The 21,561-nt window shown below is 38.1% G+C and overlaps 2 protein-coding genes across 2 annotated transcripts; one reads left to right on the top strand and one right to left on the bottom strand.

Annotated features, from left to right (window-relative positions):
* Positions 1–1,604: 1,604 nt before the first annotated feature.
* Positions 1,605–4,340, bottom strand: LOC137936959 (F-box protein At1g10780-like). The gene is made up of 4 exons (XM_068781945.1): positions 4,195–4,340; positions 2,843–3,705; positions 2,444–2,724; positions 1,605–2,352 (listed from the first exon to the last, which is right to left on the bottom strand). The coding sequence occupies exons 2-4, from the start codon at positions 3,642–3,644 to the stop codon at positions 2,116–2,118; spliced, it is 1,320 nt and encodes a 439-aa protein (XP_068638046.1). The 5' UTR covers positions 3,645–3,705; positions 4,195–4,340; the 3' UTR covers positions 1,605–2,115.
* A 9,736-nt stretch (positions 4,341–14,076) lies between these two features.
* On the top strand, positions 14,077–14,866 carry LOC137936170 (zinc finger protein CONSTANS-LIKE 13-like). Its single transcript, XM_068780732.1, has 2 exons — positions 14,077–14,470; positions 14,628–14,866. Exons 1-2 carry the CDS (start codon positions 14,077–14,079, stop codon positions 14,864–14,866), a joined length of 633 nt encoding a protein of 210 aa, XP_068636833.1.
* The last annotated feature ends 6,695 nt before the right edge of the window (positions 14,867–21,561 follow it).

Below are 21,561 nucleotides of genomic sequence, written 5' to 3'. Positions count from 1 at the left end.
GACCAGGAAATCAACCAAAAAGGGCACTCCACTGAAATTACAAAAGCTGCCACCATCTCTAACTTGTGGTTGATTTCTTGGTCGATGTATCGCCAGCATCCTTGTAAAGGACCCACCATCAACGAGGGAAGATCTTGTCCACTCAAACCCGGGTTCATCCTGATTCTCTGTTCAAAGGGCCTTTTGTCACTTAAGAGGAAGAACCTTTATTAGTGTATGGAAGAACTATTATGAATCAGAGACTAATTAATTTTTTTATTTACTTTTGCTGCCTTATCAGACTAAGGACCAACCGCTAGCCTGCTGCTCTATCTCTCTCCATTTGCTCAAGATTTAATGTTTTCTTAGTTGACATTGTTCTTTTGATTTTACTGGACTAGATTTCCTTTCTTAATTGTCCCAAACTCTTAGTAGTTTAGCATATTATAATGTTTAAAAACTGCTTTTTGTGGAGGATGGAAGAAATAGCACCTTTACTATTGGAAATGACAGTTTTCCTACCTCTTTGTTGGATCTTACCTGTGTCTTGGAATCAGATGTGGTAATGTGTTAATCAAAACTGCTGACTTCGACCAGGTATCACATTCTTTTTACCAAATGTTAGTGTTATAGATGCCTCAGTTTTTCCCTGCTTAATTGTTGAGCTTTAATGACTGGATTTACCCTATGTTCAAGACTTGAGTTTCAGTCAAGTCATGAAATGGAGAGAGAGTTTCTTACCAAATTTTTTTCTTTTCAAAGTAGTTGATTGTCTTGTGTGAATTGTATCAGCATTCACATTCAGGTAGTAGTTCCTGACTAATTGAGTTGCTTATCTAACAGATTTTATGGTTTAATTCAGCTAAGCTGATCTTTTATATCCATGCCCTTTTGGTTATATAATTTTAGTTGTTGGCTTTTAGCAGATAATCATGGTTAGGGACAGCAGCGATCCTGCACCTGATGGGAATAGAATACAAGCATGGACTTACCCCCTCCAAAGAGAGATGCTCGCGGGCAACCTTTTCCCCGAGAACCTGATCTGAATGTATCGATTGTCACTAGTACAATGCATTCATACTAATTCAACTAAAGAAAGCAAAGTGCATTCTTGATCTTCATGCTTACTGTTTTGTTTAGTAATCGTGTGGACCTTCCGCATTAGCAGCCTGAGATTGTCCGATGTGTAGAGAAAGATCTGTTAAACATTATGGCAGGAGGAACAGCGGAGAATTTAGATATCCTTTTGTTTTAGCAGTTTAAATATTTGTCTTAGCTCTGATATATTAAGCATCATCTGAACAATAAGCTTAGCAGTTATGGAAGTGGTTTTCCCAATTTGTCACCCCCATTGACAGCTCAGCTCTATAAACAGCATCTTTGTTCTTTTCTTCTCTTTTTAAACAATCGAGTGCATGGCAGGATGCATGTCGTCGCCCTAAAAATCATCGCAGTAGCTCGTATAATTTATTTTGAAATTGTTGCAATTCATTCTCTGATTTATTGAAAGTGATCCAATCGACTCAAGTGAAACTAGCATGGCTTCTGAAAGTGATAACTTTTTTGTTTGGAACTGTTTTTCCAATAAGGAATCTCTGCAATGGATTGAAGAAGCAGACCTGACAAATGCATGAGACAAGTAGGTTTACATTTAAAACTTGAGGAAAATTTTGCAGCAGATCTTTCAACCCTAGCAATGGCCCCCCATCATCTGCTGGAATGTTGAAGTCAGGCAATTTGACACCGGCAAAAGTTCAATGCTCTAACAAAGATAACATTTTAGAATTTGATGAAAAAGAACCCGCATACTGGGTTGGAAATATTGTCTGTGCAGGGTTGAAATTTTTGCTCATCATTCTTTCCTTTGAACTTTGAACTGTCAAAGTAATGTTTTGTGGATTACCATGTTGTTTTTTCAATTAAACCAATTAACAAATCAATGGAAAGGTTTGTGAAGGTCAAATGTATAAAGAATGATCTGTTGAATGTTAAGATCAATTCCATTGAGAACAACTGCATCTCCAACCAATGGGTCATAAATTAGAAGCTAGACCATCTCATCGAGTTATTCAATCTGAACAACTCCAAATTAATAAGTTGGTTGGCCATAAACTAGGAGTTAAGTCACTAATCAAGTTATTCGATCTGGACGATTCCTCGGTTCATAAGTCCAAATCTGCATATCTCCTCAAAGAAATCATCAGCACTAGTGTGGCAGTTCTTCATTTTTGATACTCGAATCACCATTTTCCGCAATTTGGTGCTGTATTTAAGTATGGAATCCAGAGTGCTCATCTTCTGTTCCGCATTTAATGGGGAACGCACTGTAATCAATACTTCTTCCAAGCAGGGAATAGTAAATTTTGGATCAAGCTGAAAAAATCCAAAAACAAATGCATTACTTTTGTCAGTGTCAAAGAAGGCAAAAATTAAGCCAAGCAGAGTGTGTACTGGTCGGACTTACATTTTTCAAGCTGTTTCTTTGGCACATAGCAGCAAACATTGCTCCTTGAATTTCAAATGTTTGCATCTCTGGATGGTTGTTGAAGAACTCAACTAAGTCAATCTCCGGAAAGGGTTGCAGCCGGTTGGAGTCTCCACTAAATTCAATCTTCATAACCAGGTGTTTCACCTCGCTTGCAGATTGGAGAATAGAACTTACTGCACTCCAACACCACTGAACCCCTCGAATCGACAAGAATTCAAGTGCGGGAAGCTTGCCAAAGTCTACCTTGTAGACCTTACCTGGTTTTTTTAGCAAGACAAAGACATGAGAGGGGCTCATTGCATGATAGGCCTCACAGAAACTTCACAACTAATAGATAAAACACATGAGAAGCGTCTAGGAAGTATGGATTTTTACCTGCATTGTTAGCAACAGAGAGATTCCTTAGACGATGGTTCTGCTCAAGACGGATCCAACTACAACCTTGAACATCAAGAAGATGAACTTTAGAGGAACTGAGACTCAGCATGCAATCTCCCTGACCATAAAAATCCAATCTGCACTCTTCCAGCTGCGGTAGCTCGATTGAAATGGATCTCAGCCCATCACAGCTCAGTAATGACAACTTTTTAACATGCGGGCATGCCCTCAACGTATCACACAACGCACTATCATTCAACCTTGCCCCAACTATCTGAAGACTCCTGAGCTTCTGAAACACTCCCCATTTTGGAGTCTTACACATTAGAACACCCCACAAACTGAGCGACTCTAACCCCTTTGCAGCTCCAATGCAATCAAGCTTGTTAGGAATTTCTTCAAGCAGTTTGGGGTCTTCTTCGGGCGGTCTCTTTTCGTTCAGAGTGTCCATTCGGAGCTCCAGATGGCGAAGTGAATTGCTTTTTGCAGAAATCCAACGGGCAAGGCCTGCTGTCGAGAAAGGGCAATAGATGATGAGTTCTTCCAGCCATACGGTGGACAGGATCATTCGACCGACTCCAATATCAGGGTCTATGGTGCCGTTATCGAAGGAGTTACGCGGAAAGAATAAGCTTCTGACATAGGCTGTGGAGTCTTTCCACCGTCTCGAGACACAATTACATGCGGCAACATCTCGAGCATTTTTCATGTGGCCCAGAATGCATTGGACAATGGCATCAGGTAAATCGTCGAAGTGGGTACTGGACAGTTCGTCCATCTCTTCGTCGAATTGAATCATGCCTGATTTGGAATGCAGTTCTGTTGAACGTGGAGTTCAAGATTTGAAGTTTAAAGAACACCTATGAAAAGAAAAAACCAACAGTGCGTGCGGTTAGCCATTTGGAAATTGATTACGAAAGGGAAAGACAAGATAACTGTCAAAAATCAATAAGGCAATTTGTGTGGTAATGAACAATTGCACAGCCTGTCCTGAAGAAGTTAGATATGAATAAGAAAAAGTAAAAAATGGTATGAATCGAAACGCAAGATCTGATCTGAACTTGAAGACCGGATTAAATTTATCCTTACAAGTTTCAGATAGAAATCAATATAAGATTCATACAAAAACAGCATAAGATTCGAGACCGACTATCAAGAAAACTGAGCAAAGAGATAAGATTCGAAATCATGTTGAAATTCATTCAAAACATACGAAACAAAAAACAGTATTTTTAAGTCTTTTGACGAAACCCAGAAATCAACCAAGGAAAAAATAAATAAATAGAAGAAATAAAGAAAGTGGAGAGAAGAAAAGTGAAGGAAATAATGAAGATGAACCCATGTATGACCTGATGCAAGAACACGAACAAGAAAGCTTTAAGATGCACCGGATATTAGGAGTTGGGTAAGGAGTAACCAAAACAGAGTAAACCCAGCCCTGCTTTATTAATTCAGAAGAAAGCCTTTCCAGGAAAAACGAACGAAGCCTCCTGATAAAAACGGAGAAAGGGCGGTGGGAAATGTATAAAATAAGAAGAGCGCGCGCATATAGACACAGGCGCGTGTGTATATATTTCAAAATTCGAAAACGTGACTGACGAGAAGTGGCCCGCTTCTTTTTGAAAGTTGAAAATTTTCGACCGTTCGCTCAAGAGGGCAGATTTAAAAATTGAACGCTGTGAGATGAGGCCTGTCATGTGGAGCTATTGTCAAAATTAAATCAGAGTAGGGTCTGGTCGATGACCAATGGCAAAGACAACACTAGAATGGTGGAAAGAGTCCCACATCCATAAAAAAAAATGCGCTCAATAAACCTTGAAAGTGAGAAAGGGGGGGAGGAGTTTTCGCAGCTCTGGAGGTTTTGAGGGAGAATAGAGTGTTTAAAATGAAGGCTAAATCCTGATTTAAATAGGTTTTTTTGTAGTTGATCGATCAATGCCTTAAGTTGATCAATTATGCACTTCGCAGTGATCAATCATGCCATATAAAAACATGTTATAATTGAGATCGGGATATGCTTTCTAGATTTGATAATATTTTAATTATCACAATTAAATCACTAATATAATATAGTAATTAAAAAATTAAATATAATGAATAAATAACGCCGGTTTAATTTTTCCTAACTTAGAAAAAATTAAATCAGCAACGTCATCTTCCTCACGGTGTCGATAATGGCAGGGAGGCAACGATGACGGAGGTGGCACTCCGACGATACGTCAAAGGCTTTGCAATAGAGACTCTTCGATTGGATGCTCTGTGACGGAGGCCGAGAGGGAGAAGAGATGGAGGGAGAGAGGGAGACGAGAGAGGGAGAAAGGAGAGGGAGAGGGAGAGGGAGAGGGAGAGGGAGTAGGAGTGCAAATACGAGAGGAAGAAGAGAGCAGAAGAAAAAAACTTTGGGGAAGGAAGGTCAAGAGGGAGAAGAGAACGCGAGACAGAAAAAAAAAAAAAATTCGACGCATCCCGAACAATGGCTTCAAGTGGATTATTCACAATTTTGGGCTGAATCGTGATTCCACGATTTTAGCTTGAGACAATTGCGTGCATTTTTTAGATCACGGTAGCATTAGTGCACCATTAACGGCCTAATTGAATGAACTACATAATGCGCATAAACAATGCCAAGGAAAAAATTATCCTCATTCGCTATTCTCCTCTCCCTCTCCCTCGGCCTTCGTCTCCCGACGATTTTTTTGGCCCCATTTCTTCCTCTCGTCTTCACTCTCTCTGTTTTCTCTTGTTTTCGCTCTTTGCTTTCTCTTGTTTTCGCTCTCTACTTTCTCCGTTCGCCCCAACTTCATTCATCCCGTCTCTCTCGTTGTGCAATACCTAGGGTTTCTGCCATCAGCATCTGCGATTCGCGGGATTTTTATGGTTCTTACCGAGTCTATGATGCTTCGGAGAACGGATTGAGACAAGAACCTAATCGGCGCAGAACAACGAAGGGACATTTGTTGCCGTGATGTCAATCTTCACGTCGTAATAGAATTTCGTGGTGGTTTCGAAGGTCTCGGAGCCGCCTGGGAAATCCAAAATCGAAGGTCTCTTTCACGGCAGGGCTCTTCAACGACGACGACAATGACTTATTATTTTTTATTTTTTTTCACTTTTTAAAATTTTATTCTAATAACACGTAATTAGTATATTAATTTATAATAAACTTTAATCATGAATTAGTTGAATTATAATAAACTTTAAACCACTGGATTTACATTTTGTGTTAATATATTATTAATTAATAATACGTAAATAAATATATTATGTTATTGATAAATTAATATATTTATTTATTTATTATGTATTTTTATTTTTTATTAAAATAGTGAGTTTTAATGTTAAAAAATATATTATGTCATTACAAAATAATTTATTTATTTATTACACTCGTTTATGTTATTTTTAAAAATTTATTTATTTTAAATAATTTATTCTAGTCACACGTAATTAGTATATTAATTTATAATAAACTGTAACCATTAATTGGTTTAATTATCCAATTTCTATAATTAATTAAACCATTAGGTTTATTTATTATATTCTCTTATGTTATTTTTAAATTTTTTTAATTAATTTTATATAATTTATTCTAGTCACACGTATTTATTATTTTAATTTATATTAAAATGGAAGAAGATGCCATTTCTGTCTGCATATTTGAATGCAAGGAGATTCGAAGCTGGGGCTTTTAATTTGTAATCGATTTTACCTCGTTTATAGTCCCACATGGAATGTTGGCTTATCTATTAAGCTGTATTTGACCGGAGCAGCTGGGATGTTTGTTCGTGACTAACGAGAGGGTCTGAACAACGGCAACGACATATCAGGCTTTCTCATTAGTCACCATTTTCTTGTTTTTCCTTCATTCCGAATGTGGCCCACGTTCTGGCTTCCTCCCCCTTTCCCTTCAAGCCCCAGTCTCCTCTCTCTCTCTATCTCATCACCTTCGTCTGTAATATTTGATTCTCTCTTCTCTCTCCCTTTCCATTGTTCCCCTGTTATATTTGTAAAATCAACTTCATGTTTTCTAATCTGGCTTTTTTTCTGGATGTCCCACTTTTTTCTGGACAAAAGGTATGCATTGGCACCAAATATCAAAAGGTTCTCTCTACTTGAGTATAACTTGACACATGTATCCTATATATGCTCGGTGGTTTCAAGGTGAACCACATTGTTTGCCACATGTTCCGCCATTCTATTTATCAGCCAATTAATAACTAATATATCATTCTTCAACCATTTAATATAAGAGTTGTCCTCTTCGTCAATAGGTGGAGCTGATTTGGTTAGATGTTCTAAGAGGTCTCGAGTAATGAGAAACCTCTTAATTGATTGTGACAAACTCAGGTAATTAGACAACTCTCTCATGAGTATAATAGTAATTTTGAAGAGGTCACTTTTACTTCTCACTCAAGTATTAATTCACTTCTTATATGGATAAGTAAAACAACTCCAATAAGCTAACCCAAATATGAACCAAACCAACTTGAGATCTCAATCAGACTCTAGCTAACCAAACCAACCCTAGATCGCAATCAACCATGCATAAGGAAACCTCATGTTGGCCGAGATCAAATAGTTAAAAATATGTCTTTCTTAATTAAGAAAGAATAATAATCAAGGACATAAACAAATAAAATCAGCCACTAAATCAAAATGTGGAACATCTTCCACTAACTCAGCTTCTTCAGAAAAATAACCAAGGAAACTTTCCTTTTGAGTTATGATGCCACTTCACCAAAAGATTTCAATCTTGACTTGTTTTAATTATTTTAGGCAAGAAGAAAATTAATCAAGGCAAGTAATAATCATACCAAAACAAGTGATCTTGTGCAAGCTAGAGAATTTTTCATAAAAGGAAGTTTTCCTTCTCTGAATTAGGCCTCAATTATCATCCAAAAAAAGCCTTTTACTTCTTTTTTTTCTTTGAATTTTTGGTAAGTTAATCCACCCTCTATCACAACATGGAATACTTCCCAATGAGAGGAACAAAAACAAATCCGGCACTTCAAGATACTTTCATGAGTTTTTTGAACAACAACAAAAAATGAAACCTCAAGTGCTCTTAATCATGTAAGAGTGGCTTCCTTTAATCATGAAATCATGAAATCAATGATAAATGAGTTTAGTTTCAATCAAATAACATCCAACATTCCATAATCGTGAAACAAAACTGATATCAACCTTCGAAGAGAGAATGAAATGATCATATCGAAAAACTGATATCAACCTTCGAAGAGAGAATGAAATGATCATATCGAAAAATCAACCTCTACGCTGAAGCTAACATGTAAGAAGTAGTATTTTCGAAATTTTTTGAATCAAAGATTGCTAAAAACTCCACCATTCTGAGTCATGTACCAACAATCATCTTCAAAAATGAAAGAAATAAGAGGATACTTATCTTCCATTGAGCAAACAAACTCGACCTAGGAGATTAAACTTTAACCAATGAGCACCATATCCTCAGGATCCTAAACCTAATTCTGTGATACCATGTTAGCTTTAGGATCCCATTTAGTGAGCAGTAAATGAACTAGATTAATGGTGAGAAGAGAGTAGCAAGAGTGAGGGACAAAGAAGAGGTAATCGGTTGAGAAGAGAAGGAGAAGAAGAGGAGAGGAGAAATTGGCTAGGAGAGATGAGAGGAGGGAAGGAGGATTAGGTTTTGGTGACATGCCTAATCCTTCCCCTCAATGTATATTAATAATAATGAAAAAGAGCTACAATTACATCATTACACTTTACCCTAAGTAGCGATATAAAGGGACAAAAAAAAGGAAAATTACATCATGCCACTATAATATGATTCTATCTTCTAAAAATACTATGTAATATCAAATGATCAAATTCAGCAAGTAACAACCAAGGAAACCAACCAATAGATCAATCAAAAAGCAACAGAACTAGTGATTAATTTCCAAAATTATTCTTCAAACCCTAACTTAGGGTGGTTTTAATAACTTAATTGGGAAACGACTTCAAAAAACTAGAACTTAAGGAGAGCTTCAACAGGACTTTTAGAATTCCTAAGGAGAAGTTTTTGACATAAAAAATTATAGTCCCCTAATTATTGTTTCATCCATAAAAGGTGTGAACAACTACTGTCGGTAGTGATATACTTAGCTTCAATGTGTTGAATATTAGGATTCTATTATTAACCTAAAGGAACCTTTGATGAAAAGAGGTAAAGAAGGATAAAGAAGCAAAGAGAGTAGTTAGAGGAGAAAGAGACATGGTGTTAGTGTTGACGACTTCATGTGCACTGGAAAACAGTTTCCAGTGTTAGTGCCCTAACATGAGAAAAACATAAAAAACAAGAGAATCCCTAAACCTTTATAGTACACTTAATTACAACATAATCCTTAAACCCCAAATTAGATAAAACAACCATTATTACTACACGAATAAGTTATTTAATGTACAATTAAATATATTAATATATTTATTAATTGAATTAGATATTTTATTGTGCATTAATATGGTAATTACATGAGCCAATGAAATACGTACATGATTAATTACAAATAATAAATAAATAACATTATAAATAACAAAAATGAAAGTAGTACGTTGAGTTATTAATTTATTAATAACATATGATATATTTTAACCTAAAAATGAATAATTTAAGAGAAAGAATTGATCTAATCATAACTTTAACACACTATCTATTTTTACATAATATATTTTATGTATTATTAATTAATAATATATTATAAAAAATTTTAAAACCATTGGTTTAATTAACTATAGCAATCGGACAATTATGCCAAAATAATTTATCAAATATTTATTTTAAAATATTTTAATTATGACAGGTAAATCACTATTTTAATATAGTAATTATAAAATAAATATATTAAATAAATAAATATATTATTTTATAAATTAATGATTTTATGACGATAGTTTAATTTTTCCTAACTTAGGAAAAATTAAACCATCGTCGTCTTCCTCAAAGACGGCGGCGGCGTCGGCGGGCAACACCGACAGAAGCGTCGCTCTGACGGTACGCCGAGAGAGAGAAGAGAGGGAGGCCGAGAAGCTCGGCAGTAGATGTTCGACCTCCCGTGCTCTGTGATGGAGGTCGAGAGGGTGAGGAGAGGGAGGATGGCTGTTAAACCGAAGCTGATGGTTGAAATCAAAGCTGATGGTTGAAATCAAAGCTGAATGGGAACATCGATGCCGAAATTAAAAACTCGAAGCCCAAATGTCAAAATTGAGCGGGAGGTTCAGAGGGAGAGCGAGTCTGAGATGGAGAGAAGGACGCCGAAAGGACATTCGCAACGAGATGGACATTGTAGAGAGGGAGACCGAAGAGGAACGGTGGAGACGAGAGAGGGAGCAAGGAACGAGAGAGGGCTGCAAGAATGAAATAGCAGAGAGGGTGTGCGGTAGAGAGAGCCCCGCGATAGTGTCATGTACATGATTCTCATAATCGGGCAGAAAACACTTTCCGCCGTTTACTCTTGGGACATGAACTCCTGAGTCATGGATGATCATGTACATAACATGAAGTTTGGCGCTCCCTAACGACTTCAGGACATGAACTGAGTAATGCGCATGAAGATCATGTCCTGAGTCATGTTAACAAACTCCCCCTTAAAGTTAGCATATTACATAGATACCTTTATCTTGAGGGTTGGAAATAAAAATCTAATTTAGAGATAAATTACAACTATGCCATCTTTTTTCTTCTCTTATAATACTCCCCCTCAAATTGGAGCAAAAACGTCATAAATTCCTAGCATGGGTCATTTAGTGCTCAATGTTTTTGAAGCAATTGGCTATGTGAATATATCAAAACTTGACCTTGAGATAGAACATATTAAACACTTATGATACTACCTTGTAATTTATCTTTTACAAAGTGACAATCAACCTCAATATGCTTTTTTTTTTTTTATGAAAGGCCATGACATTTGTATGGAAGACCCTGTCTATAGGATTTCTTTAAGTATCAGAAGATTCGTTCTAGAGCTTGCCAATGGGAATTTGAGGCTTATAAATATATTGACTTACCACACTACCTTCAAAAGAGATGCGAGGTTTGATAAATGTAAGGCAAATCAATTTTTTCACTAGCTTTTGATATTTTTCTACATCAACATCATCTTTATTATTAACACATAATTTCACATTAGCATTCATAGGAGTAGATACAGGACGATACCCCAACATGCCTGTCAAAGGGGGGGTTAGTGAACATTGAAGTTGAAGTTGAAGTTTGACTTCAAATTCAAGGCAATGAATTAATTCAACATCAATTTCAAATTGGGTGTTAGTGATTTAATGTAGTATTAAAATATATTAATATACTAATTAATGAAATATTATATCATATAAATTAATAATTACAGTATTATAAAATAATATAATAATTACGTGTGACTATAATAAATTATAAAAAATAAATATATAAAGTAAAAAATTACAGAAGATAGATTTTTTATGTAGTATTAATTAATAATACATTTTTATAAAATTAAAATTGATTAGTTTAATTAATTATAAAAATGAGATAATTAAACCAAAATAATTCATCAAATGCTTTCTTTAACAATATTCTAATTATCAGTCTTAAATTTCTAATTTAATATAGTAATAAAATTAATGAATATAATAAATATATATATATATATATATATATATATATATATATATATATATATATATATATATATAATTTTTTAATAACCTAGGATAGATTATTAATAACACACACACACACACACACACACACACACACACATATATATATATATATATATATATATATATAGTTATATATATATATAGTTATATAATTAAAACTTAAAAACATGCTTAAAAGGACACCGAGTTACTCATAATAATCCACAATTTACAATATAATAGCAAATGTTTATGCCTTGGAATATAACAATGAGTTCGTACCTTTAATATTAAAATCATCAACTTAGGGGTAAGGGGGTGGGTAATGGCCAGAAAATAGGTTTTATTAAACCAAAATAAAAATAGGTTAATTAAACAAATATAATTGATCAAATACTTGTTTTGGTAATATTTTAATTATCACAATTAAATCACTAATATAATACAGTAATTAAAAAAATTTAATATAATTAATAAATAACGCCATCTTCCTCACGGTGTCGATAATGGCAGGGAGGCAACGACGACATAGGCGGCGCTCCGATGGTACGTCAAAGGCCTTGCAATAGAGACTCTTCGATTAGATGCTCTGCTACGGAGACCGAGAGGGAGAAGAGATGGAGGGGAGAGGGAGAAGAGAGAGGGAGACGAGAGAGGGAGAAGGGAGAGGGAGAGGGAGATGGAGAGGGAGTGGTAGTGCAAAGACGAGAGGAAGAAGAGAGCAGGAGAAAAAAAATTTGGGGGAGGAAGGTCAAGAGGGAGAAGAGAGCGCGAGACAGAAAAAGAAAAAATTCGACGCGTCCCGAACAATGGCTTCAAGTGTATTATTCACAATTTTGGGCTGAATCGTGATTCCACGATTTTAGCTTGAGACAATTGCGTGCATTTTTTAGATGATGCTGACATTAGTGTACCATTAACGGCCTAATTGAATGAACTACATAATGCGCACAAACAATGCCATACTTAGATTGCAACACTTCAATCCCGAGAAAATATTTGATGAGACCCATGTTTTTTGTCGTGAATTATTTACATAAACTCTCCTTCATCTGGCTAATAATTTTTGAAACACTTCATGTTATAATAATATCATCCACATATATCATTAGGAGAACATCTCCCTTATTAGTATGCTTAACAAAGACATAGTGATTCATCATACATATATTGAAAACAAAGTGATCCATCAAACAAACACACGATTAATTAATATCTCAATTAATAAGAATTCTCATATAAAGTTAGAATTAATTAAAAATACATCATGCCACAATTGTGAAAAAAAAAGGGTGTCTCCATTGTTTTCGTAGTTCCATCTACTTTTCCAATTAAGCCATTACATTTAAGAATCCAATACACAACAGAACATGGCCAATACGTAACCTAAAATCAGCTATGTTTTGGATTTTCAGATTGCACAAAATTGCAGAGGAGATCCAGAAATTGGATCTCATAATGGTCAATTCAATATTCAGAGTCAGAGGAGGAAGAAGAGCACCCATTTTGGTGCCGCTTACAGAGTTTGCTCAGTGAAAGACGTAAATGGGGGAAAGATTATCTTCACTTGGAAAGCTGGGTTTCATCCTTTGACAATCACAGAATCTTGATTCTTGTTTAAAGGTAAAGATCAGACCAGAATCAGGGTTGGAAGGAGAACACAATCGAATTATTCAGGTTCCTTTCCCAGTAAGAACTATCCTAAGGGAAACAGAAAATGGAAGAAGAAGAAGCCATTTCTGTCCCCATATTTGAATGCAAGGAGATTCGAAGCTGGGGCTTTTAATTTGTAATCGATTCTACCTCGTTTATAGTCCCACATGGAATGTTGGCTTATCTTTTAGGCTGTATTTGACCGGAGCAACTGGATTTTTTATTTGTGACTAACGAGAGGGTCTGACCTACGGCAACGATACCATTTTGTTGTTTTCCTTCGTTCCGAATGTGGCCCACGGTCTCGCTCCCTCCACCTCTCCCTTCTAGCCCCAGTCTCCTCTCTCTCTATCTCATCACCTTCGTCTGTAATATTTGATTCTCTCTTCTCTCTCCCTTTCCATTGTTCCCCTGTAATATTTGTAAAATCAACTTCATGATTTCTAATCTGGCATTTTTTCTGGATGTCCCACTTTTTTTTGTTTGGCAGGAAAGGTAATGTTTCGTTTTGATGGAAGCCATTTCTGAGTCTTTGACGAGTGCTTGAAGTGTTACTCTACTGGTTTTTTTTTTTTTTAAATTTCTTCTCGTACCGTATTTATTTTGAAAGGTATATTATGGACCCACTTTGAAAGATTTCTCTTCCTTGGTTGGAAAGAAATCAGGGGTGATACTTCTGAGCGCTTCAATTTTTTCCGTCTGCTTTCTCCTCTGTTTTCTATGTGAAAAAGTTCTTAACTCACCGCCAACAACTACAGCTCTTGATTTAATATTTTTAGTAGAGAATTCTTGAGTTAATTTGATGATAAAGTTTGCAGTTTTTTTATTTATGTCATTCACTAGAGAGGCATCTGAGAAAGAGGGAGAGAGACAAAGGTTGCCGGGAACTACAAAAGGAGACCAGAGGCTTAATGAAACTTTACAGCAGGAGTCGCTCAAAAATGGCGAGAAATGCCCAGGATGAAGACCACCCAGAGAACAAAAGCAAAGTCTGCAACCATTGGAAGGAGAAACAAGCCTTGCTCTACTGTCGAGCCGATTCTGCCAAGCTTTGCATCTCCTGCGACCGTCAAGTACACGCCGCCAATGGTATTTTCTCCAAACACTCCAGATACTATCTCTGCGATGTCTGCCGAGACCAGCCGGCTTCGATTTTCTGCGCCTCCCACCAACTACTCCATTGCCCCAACTGTGACTTCGACGCTCACCCACCTTCCCTTGAGGCACACCAACAGAACCGCCGCTCTCTCGAGCCCTTCTCCGGCTGTCCTTCCGCCAACGAGCTCTCCTCGCTATTCGGCTTTGACGACGACAAGTCTCTGTGGTTTAGTGATGGTAATTCGGGTGGATAAGAGGAGGGGTTGTGGAGTGAGTTTGTGTGGGAAGCGCCATATTAGAATGTATTTAATTTATTTATTATTTATTTTTTGTATTTTACTATTTTGCCCTTTTACCTTTTTACTGTATAAAACTACATGGTTATTCGTAACAGTTGATTCAATAAACCATTTTCATGAATCAATATTTGTTTGTCTTCTCGACTGCTGTGAGCCCGACGAACAGAGCAACGGCTCTTTTCCAATCCAAAATTCTAACATGGTATCAGAGCGGATGATCCTCATCCTCAGAGTATTTTCGGCCGGCGGCCCTTCTCTCGGCGATTTCGGCGATCCATCGTCCATTTCGGCGACGGTCATCGGCGACCTGATTTCAGCTCTCTATTTCAGCTGATCTTCTGACACAGAGGTTAGATTTCATCTTCCTCCTAATTTTTTTTTTCTAAATAAGTTAAGCTTCTGTTTTCTCGGCGAGATAGCGCCGTTGCTGTGAAAAATGGATTTCGGTAGTGGTGCTATGGCGCAGTTGCCGTGAGGGCTGATTTGCCCCTTTTTTTTGGTAGTCGTGCTCTGGCACCGTTGTCGTGCGGGCTGATTTTCCCCTGTTTTGGTCGTGGTGTTCTAGCGCCGTTGCCGTGACCTAATTTGTCTCAGGATTTGGCCGAGAGTTGGTGCTCTCTCTGAATTTTTTTTTATTGCCTATGGATTTAGTCGTGAAGGTTAAGTTTCCTTTCTGTTTTTTTTTTTTTTTTTGTGGTTGACCGAGAGGTGTGATATATTTTTTTTTTCTGTTTTTTGTGTTTGGCCGAAAGGTGTGCTATGGTACATTTGTTGTTCAAAATTTTTATGTTGAATTCTTAGGTTACATACCAGACCTTCATTAGAATCTTCTTGGGGGCTCCATGGAGACTTATTCATTGACGGGCGTTTCCAATTCTGGTCTTCGTACCAGTTCGACTCGTTCCAATTTTGACGAACCATCGAACCCATACTATCTTCACCATTCGGACAGCCCCGGGCAAGTTCTTGTCTCGCAGCTACTTACTGGTGAAAATTACACCAGTTAGAGCCGTGCAATGTCCCTCACCTTATCCGTGAAGAATAAAGTGGGCTTTATCGATGGTTCCATACATGTACCTCAGAGTGCTGATCCTCCTTTGTCGAACTCCTGGACCCGGAATAACAATATTGTCATCTCTTGGATTTTAAATTCGGTTTCCAAGAAAATCTCTGCAAGTGTTATGTTTGCTGCTTCTGCCCACGAAATTTGGCTCGCTCTTCGGGATCGTTATCAACAACGCAATGGTCCGCGCATTTTTCAACTTAAACGAGAATTGATGAACTTGCGCCAAGACAAAGGATTCCGTTAGCACTTATTTCACGAAGCTGACGACCCTTTGGGAAGAACTGAACAATTACCGTCCTCATTGCTCTTGTGGAAAATGCTGTAGTGGAGTTAAGGTTCTTATTGATTACCACAACATGGAGTATGTCATGTGATTCTTGATGGGCCTTGATGACTCTTTCTCCCATGTTCGTGGTCAGCTGCTCCTCATGGATCCGATGCCTCCTCATAATCGTGTTTTTTCTTTGGTTGTCCAAGAGGAACAACAACGGAGGACCCTTCATGCCTCGAGTTCGCATACCCCCACCGACACAATGGCATTCACGTTTAAATCTGAGCAGACAGACGTTCATAAACCTGACCCACAAACCTCTCAGAAATTTCACTCAAATTACAGTGCTCCCTGGAATCCGAATCCCAATGCTTCTCGGAATCAGAATTATCATGCTCCCCGGAATCCGAACAAGGATAAGCATTATTGTACTCACTGCAAGACCGTTGGCCATACTATTGCTTGTTGCTTCAAGATCCATGGCTATCCGACTGGACCTGCCTCCAAACCCACGCAACATTCTCATGCTGCTGCTCATCAGGTTTCCATTGCTGCTGATGGCCCAGGTTCTACTTCTGTTGGGAGTCTTGTGCAGAATCTTGACTCCGCTCAGTTTCAGCAGCTCATGTCCATGCTTTCTACACACCTGAGTAGCTCCGCACAAGTCACAATTGCTGCGGAATCTTCTACATCCAACTGCGTGGCAGGTATTTGTTTTTCTGTATCCTTAAATCCTTTAATTTCTTCACCTCAATCATGGATTATCGACTCAGGAGCTACTCGACATATTTGCTCTCACGCTCCTGTTTTTGTTTCTTTGCATGTTATTCCTCACACTACGGTTACTTTACCCAATAACACTCAACTTTTAGTCCATCTTGCTGATGATATTAAATTGCATTCTCACCTTGTACTTAAAAACGTACTATTTGTTCCTCAATTCAAATTCAACTTGACCTCTGTTAGTGCTTTAGTTACTGACTCTGGCCTTATAGTAAGTTTTCTTCCTGATTGTTTTGTTATCCGGGATCTATCCACCCAGAGGACGATTGGCAAGGGTGACAGAGTCCAAGATCTTTATGTCCTCAGTGCTCAAAGTTTGAATTATATTTCTCATGTTTTTGTTAACACTGTTTCAGCCCATGTTTGGCATAATAGGCTAGGACACATTTCTTTCCAACGACTAGATTTTTTGAAGGATCAGTTGAACTGCGATGTAACTAAATTACATAAATCAGATCCTTGTTATATTTGTCCTCTTGCTAAACAACATAGACTATCTTTTGAATCTCACAATAACTTGTCATAATTTCCTTTTGATCTTGTGCAATGTGATATTTGGGGACCCTATCAGACTGTTTCTCATACTGGCCATCGTTTCTTCTTAACTCTTGTTGATGATTGCACTCGATTTACCTAAATCTATCTGTTAGAAACTAAATTTGATGCTCTCTCTGTGATACCGCATTTTTTAATATGGTTTTTACTCAGTTTAATGCTAAAATCAAAGTTTTCCGATCTGATAATGCCCCGGAGTTATCTTTTGTTGAGTTTTTTCAAGATCAAGGAGTCTTGCACCAGTTTTCCTGTGTTGAAAGACCTCAACAAAACTCAGTTGTTGAAAGAAAACATCAACACCTCTTGAATGTGGCTCGCTCATTGTTCTTCCAATCCCGCATTTCAGTCTATTTTTGGACAGAATATATTCTTACAACGGTTTTCTTGATTAATAGAACTCCATCTCCTCTCTTGCGACACAACACACCTTTTCATTTGCTATACAACACAGCTCCTGATTATCCTTCTCTTAGAGTCTTTGGTTGTTTAGGTTTTGTTTCCACCTTAGCTGCTCATCGAACTAAGTTCCACCCTCGTGCTCGAGTTTGTGTGTTTCTTAGTTATCCAGCTGGTGTGAAAGACTATAAATTCTATGATGTGGAGACCAAACATGTTTTTATTTCTAGAGATTTAACGTTCCATGAGGAAGTTTTCCCTTTTCATACTATCACCAGTTCAATTACAGTTCCTGATCCCTTTCCTGATTTGGTTCTGCCCCACTCCTTCATACAAACTCCTTCTCTCCCAGACCTTGATTCTTCCCCTATTCATGATTCACCAGCTAGTTATGATGCTCCTGTTGATGATATTCCAACTAATACTCTTCCAGTGCTTGTTCCTTCTACATCTACTGGCACTTCTCTTCGCAAATCTACTAGGACGATCCATCCACCTCATTAATTGCAGAATTATCACTACAATTTACTTGCTGGTTCTTCCCCATCTGTTTTACCCTCTACACCTTATCCGAACTCTAACGACATCTCTTATCATTCCCTTTCTGATAAGATTATAATTGAGGTTGGATTTTGGTATTTTAATCCAATTTCTGTCTTTAACTCTAGGCGCCCGAGAGAGGCTAGACGCAAGGATTGAGAATCCGGATTCGTGGTTACGTGGCGCTCGAGAGAGGCACGAATCACGGTAAAATCCAAAGTTGATAATTTTAGCATCATCACAATAGGAAATTGATTCTCTGCATTCTATTGTAATCCGATCTTTGTCATTAACTCTAGGCGCCCAAGAGGGGCTAGACGCAAGGATTGAGAATCCGGATTCGTGGTTACGTGGCGCTCGAGAGAGGCACGAATCACGGTAAAATCCAGAGTTGACATTTCCTGTTGTGCAAGTAGTTAATTAAATTATTGCTTGATAATTTAGGATATAATTAGTGTTTAGTTCAGATTAATTCATCATATTTGGTTAGGCTAGTTGACTCAAGAATACACGAAATTCAATCCTCCCTGTGGATATGACCCTCGCTTACTGCTAGATTACATGAACGATTTATACGCTTGCGAGGTATAAAAGTCGATGTGACTAAAATTATACATCAAGTTTTTTTTTATTATTTTTTTTGTTTGGTTTATTCATTCTTATTTGCCGGCTGAGAGCATAAATGGTTCCGGTAGTCGATGACCAGACTTTTGGTCCCTAGTTTGAGAGGTCTGTACTCAAACAACCGTTCTGGGATTGACCAGTTCGATCTTGAAGTATTGAATGAAAACCTTATGGTGAGTAACTTAAGGACTTGTGTTCAGCGCGTGATTCCTGCTGCCTTCAGTGGCCAGTCACACGGAGATTTCTTCAAAGTGTGATGTGGGATAGCGGTTTCATCTACGGATGATTACCACGAGTACGGCTGATACGAGTAAACCTTCTTATTACCTACGGGTACGGCTGATACGAGTTCAATGGGATAACTTACTATTGCATTAGACTTGGAACTTAGTTGCAAAAGAGAACATGAAATCTAGTGTTGATCTATGTTAGTCTGAATAGTCTTGTATGCCTGTTTGAACTCATTCCTTTTTATACCTCAGTGAAATTCCTTGTTGTAATGTATGAATGCAAATGGAAATGCTCTTGCTTGCAAAAGACAGATAACTTCAGAAACAGCCTGGGCAAACCCAGGGACATGCACCGGAACAGTCGGTTACTTAAAAATAAGTGTATGTGTAGTGAAGACGAATACAAAATGGTGGTAATACCAAAAGTATTCAGTGAAACAAAGCTGACGTTCTCTAACCGGCTCTCTCGAGTCTCGGTTGGAGTCGGAATAGCTCCGGGAATGGTCGGAAATACGTAACCGACGTCGGAGGATAGTCGGAAAGCGGAAGTGGCACCGGAGAAGCCCTTTCGGATCTCTTCTCGGCCTGGCAAGCGATGACTGTCGAACTCACCTCGACGGAGACTCTCTCGAGCTCTCCTCGGGTTTGTTCTCGGTTGCTGGACGGCGGTGGACGACGGTGGCACGACGGAAGGTATTGGCCCGGCGAACGACGGTGGGGAACTCCTCTCGGGTCTTCCCCTGTTTTCGGTCGATACTTTGTTTTCTGTTCACGCTCCCCTCTCGGGTCCCCCCTCTCGGGTCCCCTTTCGACCTGCTCTTTCAACGCCCCCCTTTTGCTTTAAATACCATCTTATTTATTTTAAAATGATTTGACCTAAAAATCATCTCCATTTCATTAAGGGCATTTTGGTAAATGTCTCTTTCTCCACCATAATTCTCCTGAAATTCCATAATTAAATCTATAAAAAGCATTTCAGGAAGAAATAAACCTTAAAAACAATGAAATATAATTAAGGAGAGAAAAATATGCAATATCGACAGTGATTAATGCCAAATTCAATAAATGCTCATTTCATTTGAAAACCGATAAATAACCACCTATAACACAATTATAAAGGTTATTCTATTATAATTAACCTAATACCGAAAAGTCAATAAAGGCCCCCAGGAATGATACATAGTCTCCCTCGAAGAAGGTTTACTCGTATCAGCCGTACCCGTAGGTAATCATCCGTAGATGAAACCGCTATCCCACATCACACTTTGAAGAAATCTCCGTGTGACTGGTGATAGATGTCATATTCTGACATGAGAACTAAGTTAATTATAATAGAATAACCTTTATAATTGTGTTATAGGTGGTTATTTATCGGTTTTCAAATGAAATGAGTATTTATTGAATTTGGCATTAATCACTGTCGATATTGTATATTTTTCTCTCCTGAATTATATTTCATTGTTTTTAAGGTTTATTTCTTCCTGAAATGCTTTTTATAGATTTAATTATGGAATTTCAGGAGAATTTTGGTGGAGAAAGAGATATTTACCAAAATGGCCTTAGTGAAATGGAGGTGATTTTTAGGTCAAATAGTTTTAAAATAAAGAAGATGGTATTTAAAGGAAGTAAGAGAGGTCGAAAGGGGACCCGAGAGGCAAAACCCGAGAGGGGAGCGTGAACAGAAAACAGAGTATCGACCGGAAACAGGGGAGGACCCGAGAGGAGTTCCCCAACGTCGTTCGCCGGGCCAATACCTTTCGCCGCGCCACCGTCGTCCACCACCGTCTAGCAACCGTGAACAAACCCGAGGAGAGCTCGAGAGAGTCTCCGTCGAGGTGAGTTCGACAGTCGTCGCTCGCCAGGCCGAGAAGTGATCCGAGAGGGCTTCTCCGGTGCAAACTCCGCTTTCCGACCATACTCCGGCGTCGATTACGTATTTTCGACCATTCCCGGAGCGATTCCGACTCCGACCGAGGCTCGAGAGAGCCGGTTAGAGAACTTCACCTCTGTTTCGTTCTTCGCCGAAAGTTCCCTCCATCCCTCAGCTTCCAACCTTCGTCGCCGGCGTCGTCTCTACCTCCGGCCACTCACTATTGCTACCCGATGCCACCAATTTCCGGAAATTGCAGCACCCGTGAGAACGAGTTGCTGCCCGAGCGAAAGGAGGAAGAAGGGGAGTAATTCGTCATTATTGAATTTAATTTTTATATGGTTTGAACTTAGGTTTTGAATGTTAATTGAATCTGATTTGATAATTAATATTTATTTAAGATTTGCTTTCTGGATATTTGATTAAATTAGCTAATTAGGGTAGGATTATAATTGAGGTTGGATTTTGGTATTTTAATCCGATTTCTGTCTTTAACTCTAGGCGCCCGAGAGGGGCTAGACGCAAGGATTGAGAATTCGGATTCGTGGTTACGTGGCCCTCGAGAGGAACGAATCACGGTAAAATCCAGAGTTCATAATTTTAGCATCATCACAATAGGAAATTGATTCTCTGCATTCTATTGAAATCTGATCTTTGTCATTAACTCTAGGCGCCTGAGAGGGGCTAGACGCAA

Source organism: Aristolochia californica, unplaced genomic scaffold (genome assembly GCF_029961685.1).
Source record: "Aristolochia californica isolate CCGP_79_NKW_82.1479 unplaced genomic scaffold, dmAriCali1.0.hap1 SCAF_7, whole genome shotgun sequence".
Classification (NCBI taxonomy): Eukaryota; Viridiplantae; Streptophyta; class Magnoliopsida; order Piperales; family Aristolochiaceae; genus Aristolochia; species Aristolochia californica.
The sequence above is the reverse complement of the archived record's forward strand: the minus strand, read 5'-3'. Positions and strand labels throughout refer to the sequence as shown.

What these genes read in the sequence shown, in the direction of transcription:
- LOC137936959 (XM_068781945.1), bottom strand. Translation starts at nt 3,644, where the DNA reads ATGATTCAATTCGACGAAGAGATGGACGAACTGTCCAGTACCCACTTC. An exon ending in CTCTGTTGCTAACAATGCAG is followed by an intron (nt 2,725 to 2,842) that starts GTAAAAATCCAT and finishes TAAAAAAACCAG; the next exon opens with GTAAGGTCTACAAGGTAGAC. An exon ending in AAAGAAACAGCTTGAAAAAT is followed by an intron (nt 2,353 to 2,443) that starts GTAAGTCCGACC and finishes GGATTTTTTCAG; the next exon opens with CTTGATCCAAAATTTACTAT.
- LOC137936170 (XM_068780732.1), top strand. Translation starts at nt 14,077, where the DNA reads ATGGCGAGAAATGCCCAGGATGAAGACCACCCAGAGAACAAAAGCAAA. An exon ending in GTCTCTGTGGTTTAGTGATG is followed by an intron (nt 14,471 to 14,627) that starts GTAATTCGGGTG and finishes TATTCGTAACAG; the next exon opens with TTGATTCAATAAACCATTTT.